The sequence below is a fragment of the Miniopterus schreibersii genome, assembly GCF_964146895.1.
Source record: "Miniopterus schreibersii genome assembly, chromosome: 16".
NCBI lineage: Eukaryota > Metazoa > Chordata > Mammalia > Chiroptera > Miniopteridae > Miniopterus > Miniopterus schreibersii.
Genome location: NC_138116.1, coordinates 2,789,865 through 2,817,848, shown reverse-complemented (window position 1 = coordinate 2,817,848; position 27,984 = coordinate 2,789,865). Strand labels below are relative to the sequence as shown.

General features: G+C 48.4%; 4 protein-coding genes and 1 long non-coding RNA gene across 11 annotated transcripts in view; 3 read left to right on the top strand and 2 right to left on the bottom strand.

Annotated features, from left to right (window-relative positions):
* LOC308568520 overlaps positions 1–1,214 on the top strand; it is a 90,718-nt gene extending 89,504 nt beyond the window's left edge. The window contains exon 4 of the long non-coding RNA XR_014000494.1: positions 1,196–1,214. This is a non-coding gene — a long non-coding RNA (uncharacterized lncRNA). The remainder of the gene's footprint in view (positions 1–1,195) is intronic.
* JMJD6 (jumonji domain containing 6, arginine demethylase and lysine hydroxylase) lies at positions 8–5,642 on the bottom strand. Of its 3 annotated transcripts, XM_081161516.1 has the most exons (7): positions 5,169–5,623; positions 4,344–4,732; positions 3,593–3,879; positions 2,646–2,743; positions 2,047–2,135; positions 1,212–1,350; positions 33–448 (listed from the first exon to the last, which is right to left on the bottom strand). In XM_081161516.1, the coding sequence occupies exons 1-7, from the start codon at positions 5,295–5,297 to the stop codon at positions 317–319; spliced, it is 1,263 nt and encodes a 420-aa protein (XP_081017642.1). In that variant the 5' UTR covers positions 5,298–5,623; the 3' UTR covers positions 33–316. The 3 variants fall into 3 exon arrangements, with proteins under 3 accessions (XP_081017640.1, XP_081017642.1, XP_081017641.1); XM_081161514.1 differs by lacking the exon at positions 2,047–2,135 and having other exon boundaries at positions 8–448; positions 2,608–2,743; positions 5,169–5,642; XM_081161515.1 differs by lacking the exons at positions 2,047–2,135; positions 2,646–2,743; positions 3,593–3,879.
* Positions 5,643–5,657: 15 nt separating this feature from the next.
* On the top strand, positions 5,658–10,091 carry METTL23 (methyltransferase 23, arginine). 2 transcript variants are annotated; one of them, XM_081161524.1, is made up of 5 exons: positions 5,658–6,036; positions 7,844–7,948; positions 9,223–9,460; positions 9,539–9,615; positions 9,775–10,091. In XM_081161524.1, exons 2-5 carry the CDS (start codon positions 7,865–7,867, stop codon positions 9,778–9,780), a joined length of 405 nt encoding a protein of 134 aa, XP_081017650.1. In that variant the 5' UTR covers positions 5,658–6,036; positions 7,844–7,864; the 3' UTR covers positions 9,781–10,091. The 2 variants fall into 2 exon arrangements, with proteins under 2 accessions (XP_081017650.1, XP_081017649.1); XM_081161523.1 differs by having other exon boundaries at positions 9,539–9,623.
* Positions 10,092–10,349: 258 nt separating this feature from the next.
* SRSF2 (serine and arginine rich splicing factor 2) lies at positions 10,350–13,786 on the bottom strand. Of its 3 annotated transcripts, XR_014000492.1 has the most exons (5): positions 12,925–13,541; positions 12,430–12,740; positions 12,049–12,152; positions 11,298–11,395; positions 10,350–10,788 (listed from the first exon to the last, which is right to left on the bottom strand). XR_014000492.1 is itself a non-coding variant. In XM_081161520.1 (3 exons), exons 1-2 carry the CDS (start codon positions 13,284–13,286, stop codon positions 12,437–12,439), a joined length of 666 nt encoding a protein of 221 aa, XP_081017646.1. In that variant the 5' UTR covers positions 13,287–13,786; the 3' UTR covers positions 10,350–11,395; positions 12,430–12,436. The 3 variants fall into 3 exon arrangements, 1 of the variants encoding a protein (XP_081017646.1); XR_014000493.1 differs by lacking the exon at positions 12,049–12,152; XM_081161520.1 differs by lacking the exon at positions 12,049–12,152 and having other exon boundaries at positions 10,350–11,395; positions 12,925–13,786.
* Positions 13,787–14,011: 225 nt separating this feature from the next.
* On the top strand, positions 14,012–26,497 carry MFSD11 (major facilitator superfamily domain containing 11). 2 transcript variants are annotated; one of them, XM_081161511.1, is made up of 13 exons: positions 14,012–14,579; positions 15,083–15,138; positions 16,720–16,827; positions 17,432–17,511; positions 17,634–17,730; positions 18,809–18,867; positions 19,380–19,524; positions 20,430–20,470; positions 21,653–21,718; positions 22,626–22,751; positions 23,738–23,912; positions 24,564–24,699; positions 25,847–26,497. In XM_081161511.1, the coding sequence occupies exons 1-13, from the start codon at positions 14,484–14,486 to the stop codon at positions 26,009–26,011; spliced, it is 1,350 nt and encodes a 449-aa protein (XP_081017637.1). In that variant the 5' UTR covers positions 14,012–14,483; the 3' UTR covers positions 26,012–26,497. The 2 variants fall into 2 exon arrangements, with proteins under 2 accessions (XP_081017637.1, XP_081017638.1); XM_081161512.1 differs by having other exon boundaries at positions 14,249–14,472.
* The last annotated feature ends 1,487 nt before the right edge of the window (positions 26,498–27,984 follow it).

Sequence of the window (27,984 nt, the reverse complement as noted above, 5' to 3'; positions counted from 1 at the left end):
GGAAGTTCTGGTATTCTCAAAGAAAAAAATTTCAAATATATAAAATGCATTTAATTTTTATTAAATAATGTAAAGGGTTTCCTTGGCACCATCCACATCGATTCTTGCCTTTATGCATAAAACAAGCCACATTAATTTGCGTTGGTAGCAGACAAAAAAGCTACTGTAGCAAATGCTAAGTGAGTGGACTCATTTTGGGACTGTCCTCATTCTCGGCTCTCGCCAGCCCTCCCCGTGTCCGCAGATCCAGCAGGCTGCCCTCACTGGGCCCTGCCCCTGGCTGCGGGATGTCCTCCGACACAGACAAGAGCCATGGTCACCTGGAGGAGCTGCGCTCTTTGCTCACGCAGTCGTCCTGGGAGGTGGTGTCCCCGTTTCCCATCATGCTGCAGGTCCTCCGCTTCTTCCTGCGGTGCATCGTCCCATCCCCTTCAGAACCGGACTCACACTGGACATGGGACAGAAAACAAGAATTCAGCCAGATGGAGCCTCTGCCCCCGGGAGACAGCACACGTACCATCCACTCCCCCAGGAGCAAAGCAGCCACATGTGACGGCTCCACAGTGCAGCCCGAGTATCCAGCGCAGACGTTTCTGGCTTCCAAAGAATCACCACCTTCCTGCAGGTGGCACTGTCCCCCCCCACCATGTTCTCTACGGGAAAGATACTTGAAATCAGGATGCCCACCCTGAGAACAGTTAGTCATCGTTCTGAGGCCGCATTGTAGAATTTCACCTGATGCGTGAAGGTGGGCACAGCACTTAACATACGTAGAACACACCACCTCCCGCCACCAGGAAAGGCGAAATCAGTGCGGTGCGCAGTTATGGGACATAAATTTCATCTGCTAAGGGCGTAGAACCCTTTCACCCAATATTATGATGTTAGCTTTTAGCAAGTCACTGAATTTGCTGGGTTTCTAGGCTCACAGTTTGCCACCCACAGGGAAAACGCAACCCGGTCTGTGAGGTCTGAATGCCCGGAGTCTGAATCTCCGACACCACAGTCTGCCAGCCGCATGATCCTGGGCCATTACTTAATGAAACCCCCAGGTACTCCTCTAACCTCTCAAGGTTACTGGGACGATTCACATGCACATAAAGCTATAAAATGGGAAAGAGTCCTGCCACAGCAGGACGGTGGCAGTGGCAGTTTTTAGAAGGGAGTGAAAATGTCCTCCTTCTCCCTCCTGCAGGGGAGCAGGGCCTCACCTCTGAGTCCGAGTCGGACGAGCTGGAGCTGGAGGAACTGGAGGAGTCACTGGAGCTGTCGGAGGCGATCCCTGTGGATTCCTGGAGGTCAACGGAGTCAGCTAGGACTGCTAGCTCAGGGTGCTCTTGCTTCAAGATCCTGGGAGACAAGAAACGCTGTTCTCAGTGCCGGGATGGGCAACAGCAGCCACACACAATCATGGAGCTCAGACCTGTCCCTCTCAGAGGCATCCAGGGATGGCGGAGCCCACTGGGAGCGAGGGCTGTCGAGTGGCAAGGACGCGGATCCACCGCTGGGAGCAGGAGCCCTACCTGCTGCTCAGGCTTCTCTGGGAGGAACACGAGCTCCACACGAGCTCCCACCACCTGCGCCGCCACCGCGAGGCACCATTTCTTTGACTTAGTCTCAGTTTTGTCCCCTCAGGAGAAGCAGCTTCTCTTCCTAATTTGTTCCCTGCACTTTTCCTAGCTGATTTTTTTTGAACCTTCCTGTCCACAGCACAGCACCTAATGACTGGAGTTGCACTTGGTGAAATTCTATTTGTCAGAGTAAAAATAATTGGATCTGTAAGAAGTAAGAAGTGCCGAGGATCAAGCTGAACTGGGCCATCAGAGGCAGCAGCCCTCCCCTCGCCTGGGCACCTGACCTGGCATCCACTGGGACGGGAACAGCCCTGCCCCGAGGTAAGGCCTTCAGAACGGCCAGTGGAGCACACAGCAGCCTGCGGGAGGGCAGCAGTGGGCCTCAGATGCCCGGGAGTCTGGAGAATGGAGCCACCACCCTTGCTGGCCCTCAGAGGGGGCTGAGCACTGAACAAGCCAGAATCCCTCTTACCCCGAGAGCTGGTCCCTCCAGGTCAGGGTTGGGACACAGTGGCACGGGGTGGCTGGGGGTGGCTCGCACTGCCGCTGCCAGTGCTGTATCTGTTCTGTGGATAAACAGAGGAGCTAAGACTCCAGGGCAGTGACCTCACTCACAAGAACTGAAGGTAATAAGTGCAAATGGGACTAATGCTTCTGGGTAAGAAAAAGAAATAAGCAAAATAAAACCCAAACCAAATGGCTTCCTTTGCTAGTGCTAGCTCTGGGGGTGGGGGCTGGGAGAACAAAAACAAAAAACAAAGAAACAAAACGAGAAACGACCCCAATGATGAGCATGTTTTGACTGATGCTCTGATCGGAACATGCAGTCACCCTGCCACCTCTAGGCTGGCGAGCATCCTGAGAGCGAGCCCTGACCTTGACCCACTCTCCTGTACTCGAGCGCTCTGGCAGCCCCAGCTTTTGCCAGGTCCGTCTGAGCTCAGTGCACGCCATTGCAGTGGTGGGCTCTGTACATTTTATCTCTCTGGCAGACATTGAAACAAGGCAAAAATAAGAAAAAAACAGCTCTCACCTATACCATTTCCTGGACAACTTTGGTCTCCCTCTTACCGTCTTGTGCCACACAACAGGGAAATTGGTGCTGCTGGCAAAATTCTGGGTGATGGCAATGGTGGTATCAAGATTGAGAACAACATGCCACCAGCCTCCTGAAATCCAACAAGTAAATAGTTGAGTAGGGTTGGGTTCCATACCCAATCGCTCTACAACGTCAACCTCATCTAACATTTCACATGAACTTCGGAAGCAGGGGACTCCTATCCACAGGGAGAGCTGCGGAGACAGGACCCAGAGCAGGCATGCTTCCCCTGATCCAGGAGTCCCGGAGGACCTGTCTGGGTAAAGATTTACTGGAGTACTGCTGTGCCTGCTCACTTCTGGGTCATCTATGGCTGCTTTCCTGCTACAAGGGCAGAGCTGAGCAACTGAGCAGGCTGTCTGGCCACAGTGCCTGACATATTTACTCTCTGGCCCTTTACAGAGAAAGTGTGTCCTCTCCTGCTAATCCACAGCTGTGACCCAAACTAAAGGGAGCAAGTTCTTTAGCTTCTAGGAGGAAGACACCTATTCCCAACACTTAACCTCTCAGAGGCATCAGGGGGTAGGATTGATTTCTGGCCTCTAGGCTCTAAATCACTATTTCCTGACTCAGCCCACCCAGTGCTACATTGTATCAAAACCCCAAGTTATAGAAATATGCACAAGTCACAGAACATACACAAGTCACTAGGGAAACTAAGGACAAAAATGAATAGAATCTTTACATACAGAAAGTTCCCCAATAGTCCTTATATATTGAGGTCCTTATATAAGAAATGAGGACAACAGCCCCCTAAGCACCTGACAGTACAGTACATTCCACTGTCAGAGGTGGGCACAGGGCAGCTCAAGAAGCCGGCATGCGGAGGGATTTCTTTGACTCACTTTATATGTAGTTCTGCTCCAAAACGACAAATTACTAAATTCAAAGAGAGTACTGTGTTTCAGTTCATCTGTACCTGGCACAAAGACAGTCTCTCCTGGTTTTTGTAAGATTTCTAGGGGTCTGAATTCGGGTGGCCAGGTCGGAAGCTGTGTCCGGGGATAGATGATACTGAACCAAGTAATAGCCTCATCTTGCTGGTTCCCCCCTTCTTCGCGGGTCACCTTGATGAGCTCCCTGGGCGTGCTGGTGGGGAACAGGCACCAGCGCTTGTGGCCCTGCACCAAGGCATTCCAGGCGCTGGTTCCCAGAGGGTCAATGTGAATTCCGGTTCCAGAGCGTGGGGGCCCCATCACAAACCACCTACAGGGCAGAAACACCCAAGATATGAGGAGTAACTTACACACACACATCACAAAATAACAAGTTTGTGGTTTCACACACTACATTGTGTCATCTTTGTTTCAAAGACTACACACATTTTGGGACACAGAGTGAATTGTGCATGAATTGTGGACTGATCCCTAATAGAAAAAAGGAAACCACTGACATGGCCCAGTGCTCGACTTAAAAAACTTCCCTTAATATGGTCGGTGGTTCAACTTCGGTTGCACATTTGAATCACCTGGGGAGCTTTCAGAAATCCTGATGCCCAGGGGGCACCCAGACCAATTAAAGCACAGTCTCTGGACCCAGGCAGGCACCAGCAGCCCCCAAAGTCAGTCCCCGGTGCAGCCAAGGGAAAACCACTGACTGTTCCATAAAAGGGTAGCTCGCTGAGCCGGCTGACACGTGCTGCTGTGGAGAAGACTGTGGCGGCGCTTTACCTGTAAGGGGGCCTGCGCTTCTCCCCCGCGTACTGGAAAAGGTCGTCAGTGAAGAACTTGGGCACCTTGTAGTCTTCCAAAAGTTTCCTCCTTTTGGGATGTTCCCCGTAGCTGCTGTCAAAGATGTACAGGGGGCTGTCATCGCGAGTGCTCTCCATGTACTCGATGTAGTACTTCATCTTCATCTTCACCGAGTAGCCGTCGTTGTCCTCCCCGCACTTGAACTTCTGGTTCCGGTACTTCCTTTTCAGGCGCTCCAGAGTCCACTTCTCCTGCGCGGACCAGCCCTCCTGGGCATTCAGCAGAACCACGGGCTTGTACGGTCTTTCGTATCGCTCCACAAATTCTTCCACCGACAGCTGTAAGGCGTCTGCCCTCTCCACGTTATCCTGAGGGGACCAAAAAAGACCTATCCAGTTAAAAAAATTAAAAAATCAGGCGAATGAGGGTGTCCTCAGGGCCAGTGAGCAAGGACGTGCCTAAGGAGCCAGGTTTTTGTTCTGGCTCGATCGGGGTGGGGGCGGGGCAGGCCCCGCGTGCGCGCAGGCACGTCGCGCCCGAGCCACCCCTCCAAGGGTGGCTCCGCATCTCCCACTTGCGGCCTTTGACAGCCAGGTCCCCGAGGGCCCCGCAGCCGTCCAAGGGGATCAAGGGGCGACAGGCCGCCTCTTTGAGGGCGCCAAAGGCGCGAGAGTCCAGCTGCCCGGGCAGGAGGGGGAGGAGGCCCTCCGTGGAATCCCGGCCCCGAGGACCCCGACCTCCCTCCGCGGGGCGCGGCGGCCGGGGCCCCGGGAGAGGTGCGCGCCCGCGGCCCCGCGCGCTCACCGCCACGGCCGCGGGGTTCAGGGAGAAGCTCTCGTAGTAGTTGTGCCGGGTCCAGTCCAGCGAGTCCTTCAGCTCCGGGCGCGCGCTCCGCTTGGCCTCGCGGATCCGCTTCTTGCTCTTGTGGTTCATCCTGCGAGGGTCACCGGCTAGTTCCGCAACGACCTCGGCGCAGCCCGCTTCCTGCCACCAACGCGCCCCCGGCCCGGCCCCGGCGACCGCCGCGCTGCAACGCCCTCTCGCTCGAGCCCGGCGCCTTTAAAGCCGCCTTCCAGAAAATTCACTCCCCGGCCGCCTCCCGGGCCTCGGGTTGGGCGTGCGGCTGCCGTCGTCACCGGCCCCCGGCCTCGCGCGGCCAGCCATTGGCCTCGGCGCCTGCAGGGTCCTCCTTCACTGACGCCGGGTTTCTGCCATGTTGAGAAGGTCCCGCCAGCTGGGAAGCCGCCTCCCTGCGGCCCGCGCTCCCACGCCTGCTTCCGGCGCGTCACTTCCGGCTGCGCCGGTCTTCCGCAGCCAACTTCCGCTGGCGAGCGGCGCGGCCACCTGTTCTGTGTCTCGGAGGCCTGGCTTCGGGTCTGTTGCCCGCGTGCTGCCACTCGGTCGCCCGAGGGGTGCTTTCCCCCTTGCTGTAGGGCGGACGGGCCCGCGAGGGCCACGTGGCGCCGGGGAAGCGGCTTCAGCTGGCCCAGGGTCCCCGCGCAGCCTGGCGGCCCGGCGCCCTCCGCTGCTGCCCGCCCTCCCGGGGGCCACCGATTCTCCTCTGGGCGGCCGTGGCCTCCGAGGGTATGTGTTCCGGGCCCAGCGCTTTCGGTTCACGGAGGAGCCGGGCCTGGGAGCGGAGGGGGCCGTGCTGGAAGTCTGCGTCCCGCAGGTGCGTGCAGCTGCACCCGCCCGGAAGCGCCCTAGCGCGGGAGCGGCGCTCAGCCCACCGGTGGGGGCGGGGGGGGGAGAATGGGGTCCGGCTCCCTGCCTTAGGATGGACCGCAGAGCGAGGGGTTTGGTACGAAGTCTTTGGCCTATTACATGTCTTTCAGCGAGGACCCCACCGGGAAGGGAGCTTCCCCACACGGAGTATTTCCTGCCAGAAAAGTGGCATTCTTGATGCCTAATATTTTCTTTGATGTTGCTGAAGGGCTTCTTAATTAAGCTTGATTTGGGACCGGGGCTTCCAACCCTTCTCACTGCGAAATAAAGTCTTTGGGTTGACACTTCTTCCTTTCAGCTCATGGCTGCCTCAGAGCTCAATAATTGTACCTAATATGCGCCCAGTTTTTCAAAGCACTTTCACGTTGCAGCGCTTCATTTGGTTTTAACAGCAGCCTGTGACGTAGGCATTAGTAATAGCAGTTTAAGGATGAAAAACACCTTAAATGGAACCCATTTCTGATAGTTTCTAATGTCTTCCTGTTGAAATACCCATTTGGATTTCTTCCCAAACTTAGGGAGTGAAGATATTCCCTGTGAGAATAGAGGCCCCTTTTCTTTACACCCAAATCTGCACAACTCTGGTCAGAAATCCTCATTGTCAGGGCAGGCATTTGTCTTTCATTCACGCTGCGCCCTCTACAGGTAGAACAGAACGTAGCATATTTTAGGCACTAATAGTTTTGTTGAATGGATTAAGTTCAGACCTCAGTTCCTTCACCTTTGTTATTTTTGTAACTTCAGCGCCTTTCTACCGCCTCACTAGGGGCACCCTTTGCTCTAGAAAACAAAGATTTGTGATTTTGCAGTTTAATAATTATGCGTATTTTGTGCCTTATACTAAGTAGTTGGCATTGACTCTTCCTAATCACTCTATGAGATACTATTTTGCAATTGAGGAAACTGAGCACAGATTTATATAACTTGGTCACACAATTAGTAAATTCCAGATCTGGAGCTTTAACTCGAATAGGCTCATTCCGGAGTTGTGAGCTATGTTATCTTGCCTCACTAATTACCACACACTCTCAATTACCTGCCTTTCCAAAGGCTTTGTCTGCCTGCCTTCCTAACTCCTTCAGGATTCAGGTCCACTCACACCTCTTCTAGGATGTCTTCCTAGGACCATTGTTTCCCCATTAGCATACCAAGTTATGGTTGTGCTTAAAACCCTCCAATATCTTCTTGCATTAAACCTCCTGTGGCCTGTAAGCCCTCATGTCCGGCCCCCTTTTCCTGTGTGCTCTGCTTGCAGGACACAAACCTGCCTCCAACCCTTATGTCTGTGCTGTTGTCCACCAAGAGGCTTCAGTTCCTGCTTTAGGGCCTTTGTCTGAATCACCCTCTCCCCATATCTAGTGCAGCCACCTTGTGGTCATTGTCCCTTACCCCCCCCCCCCACTACTCTCACATTACCCCATTGTATTGTTTATAGCATTATCACAAACCAAAAATATCACTTGCTTGCCTGTTGCCTGTCTCTCCCCAGTAGGGTATATTTGTTCCGTTAGAGTTACAGCCTCAGCCTAGAATAGCTATTAAGCCATTGAGTCCCTCAATAAGTGCTTGTTGAATGAAATGTTTGCACAGTGCTTACCACATGGTATAGCAGTTTCATATCCCCCCATAGGCTGTGGATTGGAGCAGGGAACTGTCACTTTTGTAATGGATACTAGCGCCAGGCACTCAGTAATTGCCAAGTTTAAGCATTCCACTTCCAGTAGATATTTATGGTGTACAAAAATTCTTTTCAGGTCCTGCATCTTCAGTATGGAATGTATGTTTGGCCCTGTGCTGTGGTCCTGGCCCAGTACCTGTGGTTTCACAGAAGATCTCTACCAGGCAAGGCTATCTTAGAGGTACATGTGCCCTTGATGCTTCACATCCCCGGTGTTCAGATATAAGTCTACATGCTTGCTATTGGCTTTTGTTAAATACAGGGTGGGGCCTAAGGTAGGTTTACAGTTAGTATAAATCCACTTTTTGCCCATACTGTATTTTAAAATTGGGTAACTTGGCCAGCTTATTCAGGCATGAGAGCTTAGAATGATTTTTACATTTGTAAAGTGTTAAAGTGGCCCACCAAGACCAAAATATTTACTGTCTGGCCATTTACAGTTTGTTGCTGAAGCCCTTACTCTAAGTGAATGAAGCCCATTGACTAATTTGGCACAGAAGCAGTAATTAAGGCCACTTTCCTAGGGTGTCCCAATAGGGTCATTTGGGCTCTAACACTTGTCTTTCTCACAAAGTAGGCTTTACATTTTTTACATAATCTTGAGATTACATTTAAAATGTGTCCCAGGCTCTTCATCATTGCTGGACTTGAGACTGCTGGAGGCCTGGAGAAATAAACTTGTCAAGTTTGCAGAACTTGCAGTACTATGCTTAAACCCGAAGGCTAAACACAAATCAGAAGCTTAAGAACCTCATTTTTGCAAAACCTATCAATGAAGGGTAGGGAAGGCATTTGGCAGACTTCTGCCCCCTAATAGTGGCAACTGTTAGGCATTCAGAAAAGGTTGAGACTCAGTGCCCATCCTATCCTCAAACTGGACAAGGGAAGCTTTTGGTCCCATCAATGTTAACACAGGCGTTCCTTGGTTACTCCTTATGAAGTGCCATGCCACTTTAAACCACTGGAAAATCTCTTCATAGAGAGCCACGTTATAAACCCGTCAGGCTTTATTCACAGTTAAAATCAGCAACTGGCTGTGTATGTTAAGTCCCCCATGGTGCTTCTAGAGACTTGTACCCTATGACTAACTCCTTTATGAGAACTAAAAATGACAGAACAAGTGTCCCAAGACTACTTCTCTGGACATAGTAAGCAACGAAATGGCCTAACACACATTGAGCTTGGAAGCAGCTGGTTGCAGAATACAGGCCCTGTATGGGACTAACTGCACTTTGACCCAATTAAGAGGAATCACAAGAACTCTTGTCACAAATTCAAAGCCCAAGGTTCCTACAGGTTAAGGCATTTTAATGACACATTTTATAGACATAAGCTCAAGAACATACATGTTGAGTCTCTACTCATGAGGATGAAATGGGGAACTATCTGTTAAGATCCAAATTCTTTGCAATTCTAGGCAGAAACTAAAAAATTTTCACCTTTCAAATTTACTAGATTGGAGCTGGAGTGAGCCTTCCAGGAATTATAGCTGCAAAATGTGGCGCTGAAGTAATCCTGTCAGATAGTTCAGAGCTGCCGCACTGTCTAGAAATCTGTCAGCAGAGCTGCCACATGAACCACCTGCCACAGGTGCGTGTTGTAGGACTAACGTGGGGTCACCTACCTCTGGACCTTCTGGCTTTGCCACCACAAGATATTATTCTTGCATCTGATGTGTTCTTTGAACCAGAAGGTAACTTTTTTTGCTTAATAGTAAATTTAGCCAGATGCAATGTAAGTAGGAAGCTATTAATAAGCCCTTCCTTCCCAGATTTTGAAGACATTTTAACTACAGTGTACTTTTTGATGCAGAAGAATCCCAAGGTCCAGTTGTGGTCTACTTACCAGGTAAGAAGGTAAGACCAACTAATCCTGGTTTACTCAACTTTATTAAGTTAAATTAAGCCTTACTAACGCAATGCCAAAGGATAAAATGGAGGAGAAAAAAAAAAAATACCTAAAGCAAAACAGGAAAATCATAATTTTAAAAAAGTTTATTTTTTTCAGTGCTGACTGGTCACTTGAAGCTTTGCTCTACAAGTGGGACATGAAATGTGTCCACATTCCTCTGGCGTCTTTTGATGCAGACAAGGAAGATATAGCAGAATCTGCCCTTCCAGGAAGACATACTGTTGAAATGCTGGTCATTTCCTTGGCAAAGGACACTCTCTGAATTATACCTACAAGCTGACCACCTCAGCTTGAGAGTACAAGCAGTGGATTTGAAGATGGTCAGATCTGTTGGCCTTAAGACTGTGATGGGTAACCTAGACAATGTTCATGGAGACTACACAGCCATGAAAACAAAAATTAAAACACCTATTAAGAAAAGGACTAAAATTGTTCCTAAGTCATTAAAATAGGGCATAAGTTAGGTTATGAAAGGAGTACCCACAACCTCAAAGTGCTACCATAGAGCATCAATTTTAGAGAGAGTGGGTGCTGAACTGTCATTTTCCACTTTAAAAAGTCAGCTAAGCATTTCACTTTCATACTATACAGTCAGTAACATTCACAAGAAAATTGCACAGGTCTTTCAAATAAAGGGAGGAAAAAAGACCAAGACATATTCTGAGAAAAGCTAACACCAAGGAACATTTTAATTAAACTATAGAAACAATGGTTATAGTACAGAATATTTATGAGCAAAAAAGATACACCATGTTTTAAGTACTTACAAAGTTACAAACCATTTGCTTCCTTAACATTTTTCATATTTTAAGTTCATACGCGAAGATGATCATTTTTACCATTTGGTGGAGTGGGGGTAGAAAAAAAAAGGTGTATTTATCATCAGCTAGATGTGCTCACTGTATGCTCCGTTATTTATATGCAAGGCCCGGGTGACTGGAAGTGCAGTTGTCAGGCATTTTAATAAACTGGACAGCCATTTGTTTCTGCACGACAAGGCATCTTTACACAGGAGCAATCGGGAGAAAACAGGAAACAGCCAAGCACTCTGCACTGCAACACGCCACCTTAACAGCTAACCAGCATTACTCAACTGCTACACAACTGCGCCTAGTGCACAAAAATACATAAGAGAAGAGATTAGAATTGTGTTTGGTAAACAATCCTTTCAAAAAAAAAAATAAAAAATCAAGTCTTTTCACCTGAAAAGTCTTTACACAAATTTAGGTTCAGATTACCATTTAGATCTGAAGATATATAGCATACACAAATTTACACCAACTTTTGTAGGTTTTTAATTCTAAGGAATGAAGGCAATGCTGAGTCAATCTCTTGACAGCTTTAGGCTGTGCGTAATGGCTGCACGTTTCCTTAAAAGTCAGGAGGCCACAAATTAGGTTACCAATCTGTTTAATTTCAAACAAAAAAAGTCAGCACTATATAAACAAAAAGGAAATTTTACCTCAAATATCCAAGCCAATAATGAAATCTGATGTCGTTCACCTCACTAAATTACAAGAAATTTGAATAACAGCAACAAAATGGCACATAAAAGGAATTTGCCACCTGAGGCAAAGCTTAAAACAAGTAAAAAGTTAGACAAAATGTTACAAAATAACCTTTTCAATAGCCAGTTGCTTGTTCCAAGGACTCTTTGATGGACTGAGCATGTGGTCCTTTTCCTCCATGTTTTCTGTTATGTTGCTTGTCGACACATCTAGGTTTGAAAAGAAATTAAGTTCAGTTTGCCCTCCATTACTGTGAGGTCGCCCAAAGTGCACATGGTTTCAATTTCAGGCATGTACTTACTAAGGCTCTGGTGAAACAAGTAGGTTACAGAAAGGTTCCACCCAGCCATTCTCACAATTTTTTAAAGGCCCAAATTAGAAAATGTCCACATCAGCATTTACAAATTTGTGCATTCTTGGCCAAATAACCAAGGTGAAAAATGGTAAAGGGAAGAAAAAAGAAAAGGGGAAAGGGAAAAAAAAAAAAAGAAAAAAAAAAAAGGGCTGTATCCAAATGTCCAAACAAAAAACTTGAAATCAGATAATTAGCCTATATTTTGAGATAAATTTCGTTTTCAAACAAAACATTTGGCAACTGAGAATAGTGCTTTAATATCTGAGCTACTTAGGGCCCTTCCTTTTAAAAAATAGGACCAAACAATTTTAGAGTTAAAGACACACTATCCTTTCCCCACCCAGTGCAATACCTGCAAACTTTTTTTGGGTTCCAAAAGTTCATTGCTTCTTTTTGCAATTCTTTTGCCACATCCATTAGAATAGTGAAGTCCCAGTCAGTACAACAATAGTTGAACTGATTGTTTTCTCTAAGAGGATAGTGCATCTTTAACATTTAAAGACAAACCTGCTCCAATACACGCCCACAGAAACTGGTCCCTGGAGGATCAGCCAAATCAGTTAAAATCTGCAATACTGGCCAATATTCTTTTATCAAACAGGAGACCGCAGCTTTAAAGGGGAAAATGCAGACGTTGGATAAAAACAGCAAGAAATAGTCATTTTCATTAATAGGTCTCAAACAAGTTTACGAAACAGCCATTATTATCTAAGCTTTACACACATCCTTTCTGCAGACCCCTCTTCAGAATTACTCCCAAAGCTGAGTTAGCTCAGAGCAGCGCTCCCGACACGAGGAGCCACTTTCCTACTAATACGGATCAGAAAAGCTACTCCACACCCCATTTCTGAATTCGGGCCGTGTGTCTCGGATCCCCGCGGACATTACCGTTTGCTTAAGAGGACACGGCTCCCTCCTCTTCAGGAGACTTGGGGGGGCTCTTGGATCGCGACCTGGACTTGGACTCCCTCTTGGACACGGGCGGCGGACTCCTGGACCTAGACCTGGACCTGGAGCGCGAGCGGGACCTGGAGACCGAGGACGACTTGGACTTGGATCTTCGCGCCGACCTGGACTTGGACGTTGACCGCGATCTCGAGCGAGTGCGAGACCGAGACTTGGAGCGACTGTAGCGAGACCGACTCCGGGACCGGGACCGGCTCCGACTCCGTGATCGGCTGCGGCGCCGCCGCCTAGGGCTGCGGGCGGAAGAGAGTGTCGCGTCAGGCCCCCGCGATCCGGCCGCGCCCCGCCCGCCCGCCATTATCTCGCCGCCGCCGCCATTTCCCCGTCGCGAGCCGGGGTTGCCCAGGCCCGGGGCCGCCCGCCACCACGTGTCCCCGCGGACCTTTGTGATTCAGCCCGGGGCCCCTCCCCGTTTACCTGCGGCTCCGGCGTCCATAGCCGCCACCCCCGTACCTGCGGGGTGGCGGTCCCCGGCGGCTGTGGTGCGAGTCTGGGGGACGGCCGTAGCGCGCCATCTGCACGCGCAGCTCGCGGCCGTCCAGGACGGCCCCGTCCATGGCGTCCATGGCGTCCTCCGCGTCACGCTTGTCGTGGAAGCGCACGAAGGCGAAGCCGCGCGACTCCTTGGTGTAGCGGTCCCGCGGGATGTACACGTCGCCAACGCGCCCGTACTTCTCAAAGACGCGCCTTAGGGTGTCGGGCGAGGTGCGGTAGGTCAGGTTGTCCACCTTGAGGGAGGTCATGCCCTCCACATCGGGAGGCGGGCGACCGTAACTCATGGCCGCAGTCGGTCGGCCGGGCCCTGCGACTGCGCGCCGAAAAACGAACGCCCTGGGCGGGCCGGCGCGTTCCGCAGAGGCGGCGGCGGTTCCCTCAGACTAGCTCGGCCCCACGCCGCGCCTCTCCTCTGGCAGTTGGCTCCCGCGTGGAAACGGTCCCGAAAGGCCGACAGACGGACGGAACGACCAGCCCCCACAGCACAGAACCAACTGGGCGAGAGTCGGGCCCCAGTGCCCATTTATATTCCTCCTCACAAAATGGCGCCCGCGCCACCCAGAAATGAACCCTCTGATTGGCTCCTCCCGCAACGTCCCCGACGCGTGCCCCGCCCGTGTACGGCGCGCCTGCGCAGAGCCCCGAAAAGCGCGGAGTCACTGCGGCTGGGCGGAGGGAGAGGCGTTTGCCGGCAGTTGGAAAGCCCGCGAAACGCTTCTTCCGGCGGGGGCCTCTCGGGCAGGAGGAAGAGGAGGTGCTCCCCTGCTGGGCTCCGCCCTCTTTTCCGCGCCAGTACCCGGGTTCCACGCAGCTTTCCAGCATGGACGTCAGCCCCGCCTCGGTCAGAGGGCACACTCCTTCCCCCACTTGCGCCTCTGTGACTCCAGCCGCCTCAGACCCCGCGACGTAGCCTCCAGGTCCCCTCCCGGAATTCCCCACTCTCCCTTTGGGTTCCGCTTTCAGCCCCCCGCCGGCCTGTCCCCGCTCCCTTCGGGTCGAGCGAGCTCTCGCGGTGCGCCTGCCAGTCTCGGGCAGCGCGGGGACTACATTTCCCAGCGGTCTGAGCGGCCTGGGCCGCGCCGCGGTCACGTGACTGGGTCGCATGACCAGCATTGAGTCAGGGCCCGGCGGGCGGGCGGGGCCGCGCTGGCCTCTGCAGCTCGCCCTTGGCCCCTAATCTCCCCCCTCCCGCGGGCCCCTCCACCTGGGGCGACAAGTTCTTGGCGCTTCTCTGGGTGTCGGACTCGTCCCTACTCGGATCTCATCCTGGGAATGTCCTAACTGTGCCCGCGGGGAGAACTTCACCCTCAGCCCGCGACTCGGATCCGCGCCGTGGAAGTTGACAGCCTGGCTGCCCTGCTCCGGGATCTGCCTCCTCTCACCCCCTCTCCCGCCCCCAGGACTGGCCGTGGGTGCGCCCCGAGGAGAGCCGACTGCCCTGGGCCGCCGCCGCCGCTGACCTCCGGCAGAGTTGAGCCAAAATGTCCCCGGAATCTAAAAAGCTTTTCAACATCATTGTCTTAGGCGTTGCCTTTATGTTCATGTTCACCGCCTTTCAAACTTGTGGGAATGTGGCGGTGAGTTGGGGTCCGCCGTCCCTCCCCCGCAGCGCCCCTCAGAGGGATGAGAATACACGTTCATTGTGTCCAAGCGCGCGCTGCGGTCTGCGCCTTGGATCTTCTCAGCCGTCCTCGCTTTTTTAGGATTAGGTTTGAGTTCCTGTACCGGGCATTTCTTCTGGACACACGGGGGTGTGGAGCATGGCCGTGCGTGTCTGTGATTTGACTTGGGGTTCGGATGTTGACCTTGTTTTGTTTTTATTGCCTGTCTGTATGAAGGTCTGCATGATACTTGGAGAGTTAAGGCATCGTTTCAGCAGGTCGCTCCCTCCCCTTCCCTGTCTCTGGTTTTTCTTCTGTCCCGTAATTCTTCTTTCTTCTTTCACAGTCACTTTCAGTGTTAAGTCTTGAGCTCCTTCAGTTATTTCTTTATTCTCAGTACTTGGCTTGGAGACTGTCCAGGGGGTAGAGGGGTTGGAAAAAACGTTTCCTTCTGTTGATTAGTTTTGTCTTCCACACAGCAAACTGTCATCAGGAGCTTAAACAGCACTGATTTCCACGGCAGTGGATACACCAGGTACGGTACCGTACGGTCGGTTTTACTTTATGTGTTACAGTGGTTGCTTAAATCGCCGTCAAAGTCACGGGCTGTAAATATACCACGAGTGAATTAGTAGCGACTGCTTTCTTTTTCTCTGTATCTAGACTATTTCAGAGAATGTAATAGAATGAAGGTGATGGGTTAGGTTTCACGTACAATTAGACCCCGCACGTGAGCGCCTGGCTTCACAACTCGCTGCTGCGTTGTCTTATGCAAGTTGCTCCCATGAGCCCGGTTTCCTTGCTCAGCTAATGCCTGTGAAGTGCTTGGCACAGTACTTGGCATTTAGTGAGCACTAAAGTGTTGTCACGTTACATCTTCCCGATTTTAAACCGAGGGCGTTTTATATGACTCCTGAAACGTTTGGTCTTTCTGTTTTTGTAATTTCACAATGATTCATATGCTGTCATCAGGAGCTTTTAGATTTTTATTAAGGTGTTTGGTCCCAGTTTTGCACATAGAGAAAATGAAGTGGGAAGACCTTCATAAGTCACTAGTGCCCTGGGCCTGGAGCTGGGAATGTAATATGCGGAGTTATCTAATCACAAGTAGGTTTCTTAATTTCGCTATAGTCAGGTATTAGATCCTGGCCAACACCAGTCCCGCTCGTCATCTCTCCCCGCCCCTCCCCACCACGTCTTACTTGGTTATTACCTGTCCTCAGCCTGCCCTTGTGTATGATGTTCGAGAGTAAAGGGATGTTTATGTGCATCATTTTAAGGGATTGCTACAACTCCTTGCAGTGCTTGGTATTCTTGCACATCCTAAAGAGTAAGTGAAAGGACATATTTGATGTTTGAGAGTCATAAAAGCCAAAGAATAATTTACATTGGACTTATAAGTAGTAAATGAATTCAGAACCTTTGAAATACTTTTAGTCACAAGACATGCATACTAGGTAGGGCTGGGTCTATAGTAGCTGAATAATGTTCAGTGAGACCATGAGGTTGAGCTAAATAAACTCAGGTTTAAGCAAGTTATAACTCTGGGCCCTGTTATTTATAGCAGTGAAATTGCATGCAGTTGCCAGGAGTTGTAGACTAAGTTTGTAGGACAGACTGGTTGACTAGGGCCTCTGGAGTTGGATTACCAGGTATGGGATCCTGGCTCCACCATTCACCAGGTGTCCAGGTGGACTTTGGGCAGGTTAGTTAGCCCTTCTGTGTTTGTTTTCTTTTTTGTAAAACAAGGACAAATAACAATACCTTCTTCACAGAGCTTTTAGGATTAAGAGTAAAAACATGTGTCAAGTACTCAGCACAGTGCCTGTTACATGTTATGTGTTGGCTGTTATTATAATTTACCAGTACATCAAAAGCCATATCGTTCAAGGCAAACTTACTCAAAGAAACATTTGATGAGACTTCAATATTTTGTGCAAGTGAAAACTTTAAGGTGGCGTTCAGTTTAAGGATATAATTATCACAAATGCTGACTTAAAGAATGTGAGTGCTTATTGCAAAACACCTATAGACTAAGTAGATGTTTTTCACATTTGAAAAAGTGAACTTTTGAGACAGTTTTGTTTTGTTTTGTTTTTGTGTGTTATGTGTACAGCATGGCAATTATTTATGGAGTGTTCTCTGCTTCAAATTTGATCACGCCATCAGTGGTTGCCATTGTAGGACCTCCACTCTCTATGTTTGCTAGTGGTTTGTTTTACAGGTGAGTAGCGTAATTTTCTTTCATTCATTTGATTTACAATGCCTTCAGCATCTTTCAGGCACATAGTAGACTTCTAACAGGAACTTGCCAACTTGAATAGAATAGAGGTGATATTTTAGGCATTGGTGGTCGTCTTGGTGCTCAGGGACACCATGTAGTTTTAATGAAATTGGACGTGTGTATACTTGCTTTTGTTTTACTATTAATAAAAACAGCATTCAAAAATCTCTTTCCACAAGACTTGAAAAGAACTTCCCGGGAAAGAATCTTATTTTATATCAAGTTTACTAACAGGAATTCAAATGAAATAACTAAACTTTTCTCGTGGGCTGTAGAACTATGGTCCCATCGTGGGCTAAGCAATTGGCAAAGACCAACTGCAAACCTTCATTCAGTGTCTGATTTCACAAATTTGAACTGGTCAATTAAGAAACCAGTAGGTCACATCTGTCCCCATTTATTATTTTGTTTTCAACACTGGAGGAGTCCTTTACAGGTTGAATTTTAAAAGAGGAGACTCCTCAGCACTGATTCCTAGAAGGCATAATTGGCATTCTGTTTCAGGTGTTGTTTGACTGTAATACGTTGACCTGTTATATTTTAGCATGTACATTGCCGTTTTTATCCAGCCTTTCACATGGTCCTTCTACACAGCCTCTGTTTTCATCGGAATTGCAGCTGCTGGTGAGCATTTCGATGCTTGTTTTCTTTGTGTTCTGGGGCGTATCTAAGAGTAGCATTTGTGCGTTTAGTATGTAAAGCTGAGTGATTTCGTTTCCCTGCTAACCTTTTGGTTTGAATTTTAGTACTTTGGACAGCACAAGGAAACTGCCTCACAATAAATTCAGATGAGCACACTATTGGGAGAAACAGTGGAATTTTTTGGGCACTCTTACAGTCGAGGTAATAATTCTTTTGGAGCTCAGTCTTTCCTGCAACTTTTGTCAGATCATATTTTTAGATCTTTATTGTATTGAAAACTCAGATCTTCCATATCGTATGACTTAAGTTCCTAACTGTATATAGATTAAAACTTTTATAGAATTATTTAAAATGCATAAATCTACCTCAAATGCATTGGAACTTGTGATTAATAAATAGAAACCAATATTAACCATAATATATTTAGTATTGGCTATACTTCAGGGACTATTGAGTTCATTACTTCATTTCAGTAATCCTCACAACCTCCTGAGGTAACATACAGATAAACAGGCTGAAAAGTTAAGTAACTGAAATGATTTAAACCATCATTATCTGGACTCCAAAGGCCACATCCTTCTGACCAAGGTATCCTACCTACCGGATAGGTATTAACAATTACGTATTTAAGTTCAAAAGTGAGACTATCAACACTGAACAATACAGCATGTTATATATTTTCTAAAAGTAACCGCAGTCATTCTGTCCTGGCATTTGTCCTGAGGATTTACCCTCATGGATCTTGCCTAAATTTTTGGCACTGATAAGGCTTAATAAGTGCAAACGTTTAGTTTTAAGGGGCTGGATATTAAGAAACTGGAGTATGAGTGATTTCTTCTCTAGGAGAGTTTGAAAAATAAAATATCTGATCAGATGCAGATAACGAAGTCATGGATATTTTCATAGATTCTTTGAAATTTATGATTCTAGAAGTAGCATACACTTGTTTCCAAAGAGTCATCTCCAGAGTTCCAATAATAAATCACATGTTTCGGTGTGAGTCAAGGCTTCTGTGAAGGGCGGTTCTGAGTCAGGTTACTGTCACGTGGAGGGAGGCGGAACTCCAGCCAAGGCAGCTACGTTTTTCAGAAAGAGTCAGGGTGGAGTGTCAACATCTAGGGCAGGTGGATCATCTAGGGCAGGTGGATACTTTTAAAATTAGATATGCCTTCTGCTTTCTGTCTATTTAACAAGCAATGGAAAAATTGTTTAAAAAACTAGAAATATGAAAATAACTTCCCAACATTGTTTCCTTCCTTTTTTTTTTTCTTTACCCCAGCTTGTTCTTTGGAAACCTCTACATATATTTCGCTTGGCAAGGGAAAACGCAGATCTCAGGTTGGTTCTATTACTTTTGCTTTACTCCAGTCTGCACAAAGCACCATAGCCGTTTCACTAAAGTACCCTTGTTGCTTTGCTCAGAATTGTTCTGATGCACCTTAGCACCTTAAGTCCTCTCAGATTTTAGCTTTAGTAACTTCTCCCCTTGCATGAGGTTATTAAGCTGGGATTATAGCTAATGACTCCAAGTGGCATCCTGGTGTGGGAAGGGGTTATGCTGTGTGTGAGCATGTGAGTCAGTTGTCGGAGTTTTGAACCCCTAATTGTTTTATATGCTTCTTTGATTAAAAGAATGTGATTAACTTCCTGTGCTGTTTTTTTGTTTGTTTTTTTGCTTATTAGTATTTCTCGAACTGAAAAACAGAAAAACTGAGATATCCTATTTTACCGATGCAGTAGAGTAAAAATTTAACCAGGAAGTGTTTCGATGTTATAAACAAGCTCCGGGCATCGTGCTAACTGTGCAGTTGTCTATGTGGCCAGTGCTGTCTACTCTCCTTTCTCCCCAGAGAGTGACCGGAGGACCGTGTTCATTGCCCTGACAGTGATTAGCCTGGTGGGCACAGTTCTTTTCTTTCTCATTCGGAAACCAGATTCCGAAAACATCCTGGGAGAAGATGAGTCTTCTGATGACCAGGACCTGGAAGTCAACGAGTAAGAAGTTGGAAATGTTCCTTTTTATTTGAAAATATATTTTGAGTGGATCTAGTCTGGAGGTTACCAGCCTTTTTATAGCCTGATACCTGATACTGGGCAGACATGAGGGGAAGGTTTTAAAGCAAGTAAGGGGAGGAAGAAGGAAAAGGAATGGGAGATAGCTTTGCCCCACCCCACACCTACGGGACCGGGGGGCTTATTTCAGAATTCTTGTGCTAGAAATGGCCACGTTTATTTTTATTTTTATTTTTTATTGATTTCAGAGAGAGGAAGGGAGAGAGAGGAACATCAATGATGAGTCATTGATAGGCTGCCTCCTGCACGCCCCCTACTGGGGATCGAGCCCGCAGCACAAGCACGGGCCCTGACCGAGAATCAAACCACGACTTCCTGGTTCGTAGGTCGACGCTCAACCACTGAGCCACACCGGCTGGCCGGCCCACATTTTTAATCAATAGATTATACTGCCTCCAACCATGAACCACAGGTGGTGATGTTGCTTCTGAAGAGTTTTAACGCTGACATTTTACATAGTAGGAGTGTCAGAAAATTGAGTTACCACAAATTGTTTTTATGGGGGGAAAATAGGGCAGAGGAGATTCCTGTCCTGCCTAAGCTGTCTTATCTGAAACACACATGCATGAACATGTTCAGTAAATTAAGTGAAAGAATTGTGTACCATTGTTAATAAAGAGCCACCCAGGTGACACTTGAACCACATGTTCTGCAGCAAGGAGATGGGTCGTGAGGGACCTCCAGGAGCAGGGAGCACCGAGGGGCACTGGGAATGTTTGCCAGACCACGTGGGCGACAGAACTTTTACAAGCTTCAGTAAAAATGTGATCGTATTTTTGTTCGCTTTTCAGTCCCCAGGGGGTAAAAACATTTTTTTCTTTTACCAGGTCTGCCCGGAGCAACATGACAAAGGCAGTGGATGCGTTCAGTGAGTGTTTTCCTATCTGAAGTGCAGGAACTAACTGTTCAGGAACCACGCCAGCCTTTGTCCCTCCCTTTCCCTGGTAACTGCATTGACAGTACCCCAGGATTTTCATTCTTCCAGGAATGCCGCTCTGAAGTCATGAGTCTTCTCCATAAATACCTCTGTCCCGTGGGGATGCCAGGGAGGGGTGAGGATCCCACAGCCCCGCCCAAGCTGGGAGGCATGAGGGGGCTGCGGAGAACTCGGGAGCTGGGAGTTTACATGGGAAAGCGAGGACACAGACCATTTCCTCAGGCACCCCTTCTGCTCAGAACGGAGCGGGGGCTCTGGAGCCCCAGTAGTTTGTAAGAACAGTCGAGCTCATCTGTTGAGGGTTCTCCCTGGCTAACCCTCTTTCTGTGTTTCATTTTATTCTCACAACATACTCAGGTATATTGTAGAACGTGTGTGATATGACCTGCAGATATGACCTATCCATCTCTCCATTTTATGGAAGAGAAAACTGAGGGTTGAGGGTTCGATTCCTGGTCAAGCACATGTAGCCGGGTTGAATTAACAAGTTATATATATTTTATATATATATTTTATATATGTACTTTAGAAATGCATTTCCCATTGTAGATTTGTAGATTTTAACTAAATTGAGCAGCAGGAAAACAAACACTACAGTGATCATAAACAAGTGTGCAGAACTAGTTTCATCCTCAGATGTGGGGAGAGCTCAGGAAGTGTGTTCCAGCTGCTGTGTGGCCAGAAAGCTCCGGGGACTCTGACCCGAGTCCAGCCTTAGAGCTGCTCCGTGATGATCGCTCCTTCGGGGAGCTTGCACTGGGCCGGCTGTTGGCTCTTAATAGCCTAACCTTTCGTCAGGCCTGTTCTATTGCTTGTTTGATTCTATTTCTATTCTCCGTTTCATGTTTGTTTGTTTTTTAATTAGAGCTGGAGAACGTGTTGGAAAAACACGACTCTGGAATATATTCGAACAGCTGAAATAAGCATTTTATTTATGGAGCAGATAGTTCATACCTCCAGCCTTTTAATCTGCATCACTAGCCTCTGTCCCAGTGTATTTGTTTACTGGCATTATTGACCAAGGGGTGTTTTGGTGAATAAATGTTTTAGAGTTTTTGTTTGATTAATTGACATCGAGTTAAGTACTCCCAAATTGTCTTCTTTTTTTTACAGAAAGGTCTCTTAAATTATGTGTCACCAAGGAGATGCTCCTCCTTAGCATTACGACTGCTTATACAGGTAAGTGCTTGTAAGGGAGTCAGTCGTTTTCTTGGTTTTCCATTGCTGAAAAATGACAGCAGCAACCACGTTGTTCCATCTCTCAGTTCTGGGCATTGACGGGGCTCAGCTGCGGGGTGCCTCTGAAGTCCTCGGGGGTCTCTTGTGGGTGCTGTTAGAGGGCAGCCGGGGCTGGGACAGTCCAGATGGTTTCACTTGCTTGTCTGAAGGGGCCCGATCCAGGCTTTCAGGCGGGGTCCCTCTCCTGGTGTGTCTGGCCAGCTGCAGGTCCTCCCCCGTGAGCCTTCCCTCACAGCGGGTAGCCAGACTTCTTAGTGGCCTGGGCTCCGAAAAGGGCAAAAGCAGAAACGAGCAGACTCTAAAGCTAGCCTGGCACCTGCCCGGCGTCACCTCCACTGCACACAGGGCCAGCCCACGTTCAGTGTGGGACAGTTCTACCCACAGGCTTGAAACTGCGGCACTAACTTTTTGAATTTTTTTTTTCCTGGGAAAAAGGGTTTAATTAAAATGTTATTGTCCAATAGTATGTATTGATTTTCCAAATGTGTGCTCCTGTTTTCTTGGAAAGCTATTACAGACTATGTTAAGTATGTCCTTGCCTGTCCCCTGCCTATACACAGAGTGACTGCTTTTAACAAAAGAAAGTCTCTCCTCTGAGTTGTATATTTTTATCTGAAATACGTAACATCTGCCACCTTGTGGCTAATTCCATTTCATCAGTTATGTAGTGTAGACTTAGGCTCTGCTTGGGAGGAACATGTCAGCCCAAATGAGTTTTTGCTGTGTGTGTGTGTTTGATACGTACACAGCTCAAATACTGCTAGACATGAAGAAAACCTAGGGGAGGGAGGGAGGGAGGGAGGGAGGGAGGGAGGGTCTCATTTAAATCTGATTTTTTTTTCTGCAGGTCTGGAACTGACTTTCTTCTCTGGTGTGTACGGAACCTGTATCGGCGCCGTCAATAAGTTTGGGACAGAAGAGAAGAGCCTCATTGGGCTTTCTGGCATTTTCATCGGAATTGGAGAAATTTTAGGTTAGTTTGAAAAAAAAGGTTTGGCATTAAATCCGTTTCTCTGCTTATTTTTACCCAAATGGCTATGTCTTTGTGTTTTTATTATCACTATTCTAAGATAACTAAGTTACAAGACACTTGCCAAAAATTTCACAGACAAAACTGTAAATAGGAAAACACAGGGCCTCTTAAAATACTCAGGGAAAGTGTCTTGGGATCCAGCACTTGCCTCTTCTCTCTCTGACACCAGCTGGGTGTCCAACAGTCCAGTCCAATTCTGACACCGCCTGCAGAGTTAGCGTCACACTCCATAGATTCAGGGGTGTCTGTCCTTACTTCAGATGCCAGTAGTAAGTTCCAGTTCCCCAGACTACCTCTACTTCTGTCTTACTGGGCTACGAATTCGAGGGTCTCCCCCAGCCCTCAGGGCAGGGCACAAATGCCTCTAATCCTTTTGGGTGGCCTCTTTCCCAGGTCTCTGCTAATTTCCTCAAATTATGTGCTGGTCAGTGCTCAGTAGAGACCAAGGGGACCCCTGCAGATGTCCGGAATTGTTTCTGAGCAGCTGTCTGTCTGACACCCTTTCCTGGGAACTCGAGAGCTGGGTGTTCCCAGACTCTCAGCTCTGTCTCCTCGGCTCAGGGCAGCGCCTCCACCTGCCTTCCCCTCTGGCCATCGGGGCAGTTGGGCCCACGTCTTCGTTTCCTGTCCCGGGGATTGCTGCCCTTTGATGCCTGATACCTGTCCCGCCGTCAAATCCATTGCTTCATGTTTTTTGTGCATTTTTTAAGGCAGAGAGTAAAGCCAATTCCTGTTATCCCATCTTACCTAGAAGTCTGTTCTGATTTGTAGTATTTCTTCTGTTTCAGTAGTTATTTATTTTTTTATGTTTGAGCTTTTTTTTCTTGTTTAAATGAGCTATTTGTCCATTTTCTTTTTTCAAATCAAGATTTTGGTTTGCTAACTTGATCTGGGGCTTTCTGTTCTCAACTTCTTTGGTTTTGTAGGTGGGAGCCTCTTTGGCCTGCTGAGCAAGAATAACCGTTTTGGTAGAAATCCAGTTGTGCTGTTGGGCATCCTGGTGCACTTCGTGGCTTTTTACTTGATATTCCTCAACATGCCCGGGGACGCCCCTATTGCTCCCCTGGAGGGGACCGACAGCAGTGCGTACATCAAGCCCAGGTACAGAGACTCGATTCTCTAGGATTTTGGGGGGGCGTCGGGTCAGAGATTTTCAAAGGGGAGCTGCTAGTCCTTTCCTGGGCAGGCCGTTATCTCTACAGGGGTGCATGGGGCCAGAGTGAGTTTAGATGGAAATCCATCGAAAGTGGAGTTATTTTTATAGTTGGTTTTAACCTTTCCCCCAACAAAATCTTTTTCTCCGTCTGTGAAGGAGCACGGAAGTACCTGGCTTGAATTTTCACCTTTGCTTTCTGAGCAGTGAAGCCTAGTTAGGGCCTCGGGGAAGAACAGCCAGGACGCAGGGGTGCGGCCGCCACGAGGGGCAGCCGGTCCTCTGGCCCCGCTGCGCGTGTACTGTGCTGACCTGAGAGCCTCGCGGGACGCGGCCTTTAGCCCAGCAGCCTCAGCGCTGCCCGGCGCCTGACACTAGCAGCGCTCACTGCCCAGCACGCCACAGCCTAGAGGCTGCCAGGCTGTGAACCGAGTGCCTTTGAGCACAAATCCTTCCTTTGGAAATTCCGGTGTGTGTGGTTTCACAGTGTTTAAAACTTGGAGGGTTAAATGCCCTTGTGGGTGAGTTGCTTTTACGTTTTAAGTGGCTCTGGCAGGTACTGCTGGTTCTCACCCTAAATTAACTTTTCTTGTCTTCAGCAAAGAAGTGGCCATCTTGTGCAGCTTCCTGCTGGGTCTCGGAGACAGCTGCTTCAATACACAGCTGCTCAGTATTCTGGGCTTTCTCTACTCCGAAGACAGTGCCCCCGCGTTTGCAGTCTTTAAGTTTGTCCAGGTAACTCGCCTGCAAATTGTGCATCCTTTGTTTGAGTGCTTTAACTGTTTATGTTTCTCAGGAACGTGAGGGACGCCCTCTAAAGGGATTTGAGATTAGAATCGGGAAGCAGTGCGCAGTGTGGTTCCCCGCACACTTGTGTAAGGGGTTTTGTTGTAGGCGCGGGAATGGCGGGCACGGCACCAGGTGCTAGACCCCTGGGGTCTGACCGGACCGGGGTTCTGCAACCTCGGTACTTGAGTTCTGGCTAAAAGAATTCAGAGCCAAGACCCGAACTGTAAGAGACATGTATTTGGGAAGCTAATGGTCGCCTGCCTTCGGCGGGAGAGGGAGGAGGAAGGGAAAGGGAAAGACAAGGGCATGCTCCCAGGAGGGAGAGCCGTCCCGAGGGTTTTAAGGGAGGAGATTTTGGGCAGGTCGCCAGAGAAGAGCTCAATAGAATATTCAACAGCTTTCCAGGCATGTCCTTTCAGGGCCTGGGTCTCCACTGATTGATTGGTCAGTGCCAGGGCAGGGGGTCATCAGTCAATGCCGCTGGTCCTGAGGGCAGCTGTGGGGCCTATGGTCTTGTTTTCTTGTTTTTTGGGCCTGGATCTGAAACACAACTGAGGCCTAGATGTTATCTCTAGGGAGGAAAGGTCAGGGGGTCCAAACCGAATGACCAGAGATATGCTAGGGGAGGAAAGGCCACCCTGGGGGCGCGGTCCCATCATGCAGTTGTCCGCTGCTAGGTACCTGGAGCTTTCCACCATGGTGACCTTCTATGCCTGGCCCCCCAGTCCTTGCTCTGCTCATGTCTTTGTAACTGCCTTCCACAATTTTATGTTCTGGCCTCTATGACTCAGGTTAGACACTTTCTTAGAGGCCTGGATTCACTCACAGTGTGGACAGTCCTCACTGTGTGCACATTGCTACTCCAGTTTTTCACAGATTACTGTTTTAAACCACAGACTAGCTTACTTGATGGTCACCGGCTCTGGGCGGGGGTTTCTGGTACATGTTTGTGAGCTGGTGACCCGTGAAGTGTTGTCTAGACGCAGGGAGAACAGAGCGCCCTGCCAGGCACAGATTGCTGTGGGTCAGCGCATGGGGCTCATGACGGAGCTCGGCACCTGTGCGCCTGCCGTGACTTGTCTTCTTTTCCTAGTCCATCTGTGCGGCCGTGGCCTTTTTCTACAGTAACTACCTTCTGCTCCACTGGCAACTGCTGCTCATGGTGATCTTTGGGTTTTTTGGAACTGTGTCATTCTTCACTGTGGAGTGGGAAGCTGCCGCCATTGTCGCCCGGGGCTCTGACTACCGAAGCATTTGATCCAGGGAGCCAGCGAGAGGAGGGAGGCCGAGCCTCTGCAGCAGGCAGCGGGGCCCAAGGACAGCGTGGCGGAGACGCCACCTTTCATTTTCAGTGTGTGGATGGTGTTCAGTGTGGAAAAATCGGAAGCAGGATCCTACACCTGCTGGAGCCGGTACTCAAGTTTACAGACATTCGCTCTTTGAAACAAGTGGGAAAAGGGAAACTTGTCCTGTCACTTATAATTGCTCAAAGATGTTGTTTTTCAACTCGTCTATCTCAAGTTCTTTATAATCATGTTATCGAATGTAAATGTTTTCCTCTCCTACCCTCCTGTTTCCTTGAAAGATCTTGCCTGGATGCAAATACAAGGCCATATGTCAAGTAGAGATTCTCGCTGGGCATCGAGTGTGTGTTTCTACGTAGTAACAGGGAGCATATGCTGCCCCGCATGTGTGTCTGGGCGTGACAGTCGAATAAATGGCAAGATGCTGGAGTGGAATCTTATCTCTGAAACGATCTGCACAGTCTTCCTCTTTAAATGTTTTGTTTGGTAAGTGTTCTTACCTTGCAGTTCATAGTGAGGAGTGGCCAGCTAATGATTGTAGAGTGAGATAAAAATTGTCCTCAGTCTTAAAACAGGAATCTAACATTTGTAAATGAACAAAAACACTAAAACACACACAGTTATTGGAGGAAGATGTTTGCTGGTAATTCTTCTAGAAAATATAATACAAAAAAAAAGTGGGCTCTGAGCCAGTGGCAGGCTGCTCCATGGAGCTGGCGCCATTCCACACATCTGGAGTCTGGGGCTGCAGTGTGACTACTCAGGGTAGATGTTTAAGTGGAAATGTTAACTTTCTTCCATAAGAGCTTGCTTAACATTTTTTGAAATTTACATATAACTCAGAAACCACGAAATTCATAATTTTTAATGTGTACAATTTGGCGGGGTTTTTGTGTGCTTTTTTTTTTAAATTCTAGAATATTTCATCACTCCAAGAAGAACCCATGCCTGTTAGCAGATGCCCCAGTGTCTGTCCTGCCCTGGCAACCATTGATCTACTTTCTGTCTCTATGGACTTGTCTGTTCTGGACAAAAATATAAATGGGAGAGATCGCTTTTAAATGTGATTTTTAACTGTACAAATGAAGTTTATGGCAAAGTACATTAAGCCAAGAGGACAAACATATCATGTTTTCCATTGTTGTTTTTAAATCTGCTAGAAACGGTATACTTGGTTTACAAACCTGAGGAAATACAATAAAGCGTGATTTTCAGACTCGCGGGTAAGTGCAGGGAGTCAGGGGCCCCTGGAGTGGCCAGAACCCTTCGAGAGTTCCATGTATGTGGGGCACTGAACTCTTATTCCATGTTCTAGAGTTTAGGTTTTCTTTCTTGAAGTTGAGATAAACTCATTTGGCTTAGTTGATCCTTTGGAAAGATTTGTGATGCTATTTCAGAAATAATTAAATGATTTTATTACCCATTTAATAAGCACATTATTGTTCACGCAGGCGTATGAGCTTTTATCACCATATAACAAAGTAGCCTAAAACTTGGCTGCTTGGAACAACACACAGTTGTCATCTCAGACTTTCCCTGGGTCAGGAATCTGGGTGTCGCCGAGCTGGGCCTGTCACAAGGCTGTGGTCCAGGTGTTGGCTGGGGTTCAATTGGGTGGGGGGTGGACCCACTTGTCCACTCCTGTGGCTGTTGGCGGGAGCTGGGTCCTCACATGCTGTTGGACTAAGCATCTCAGGGCAGTTGGCTGAAGGCCACCATCTGTCCCTTGCTACATGGAGCTATTTGTCCTCAGGGCAGCTTAGGACATGGCAACTGTCTTCACCCAGGAAAGCAAGCATGAAAAGAGGGAGCGCTAGCAAGACAGGAGTCCCAGTCTCATAATTCAATCTCCAAAGTGATCCCCACACTCGAGGGTCAGGACTGCACAAGGGAGTGGGTGCCAGGGTCGGGGCACCTTGGGGCCGTC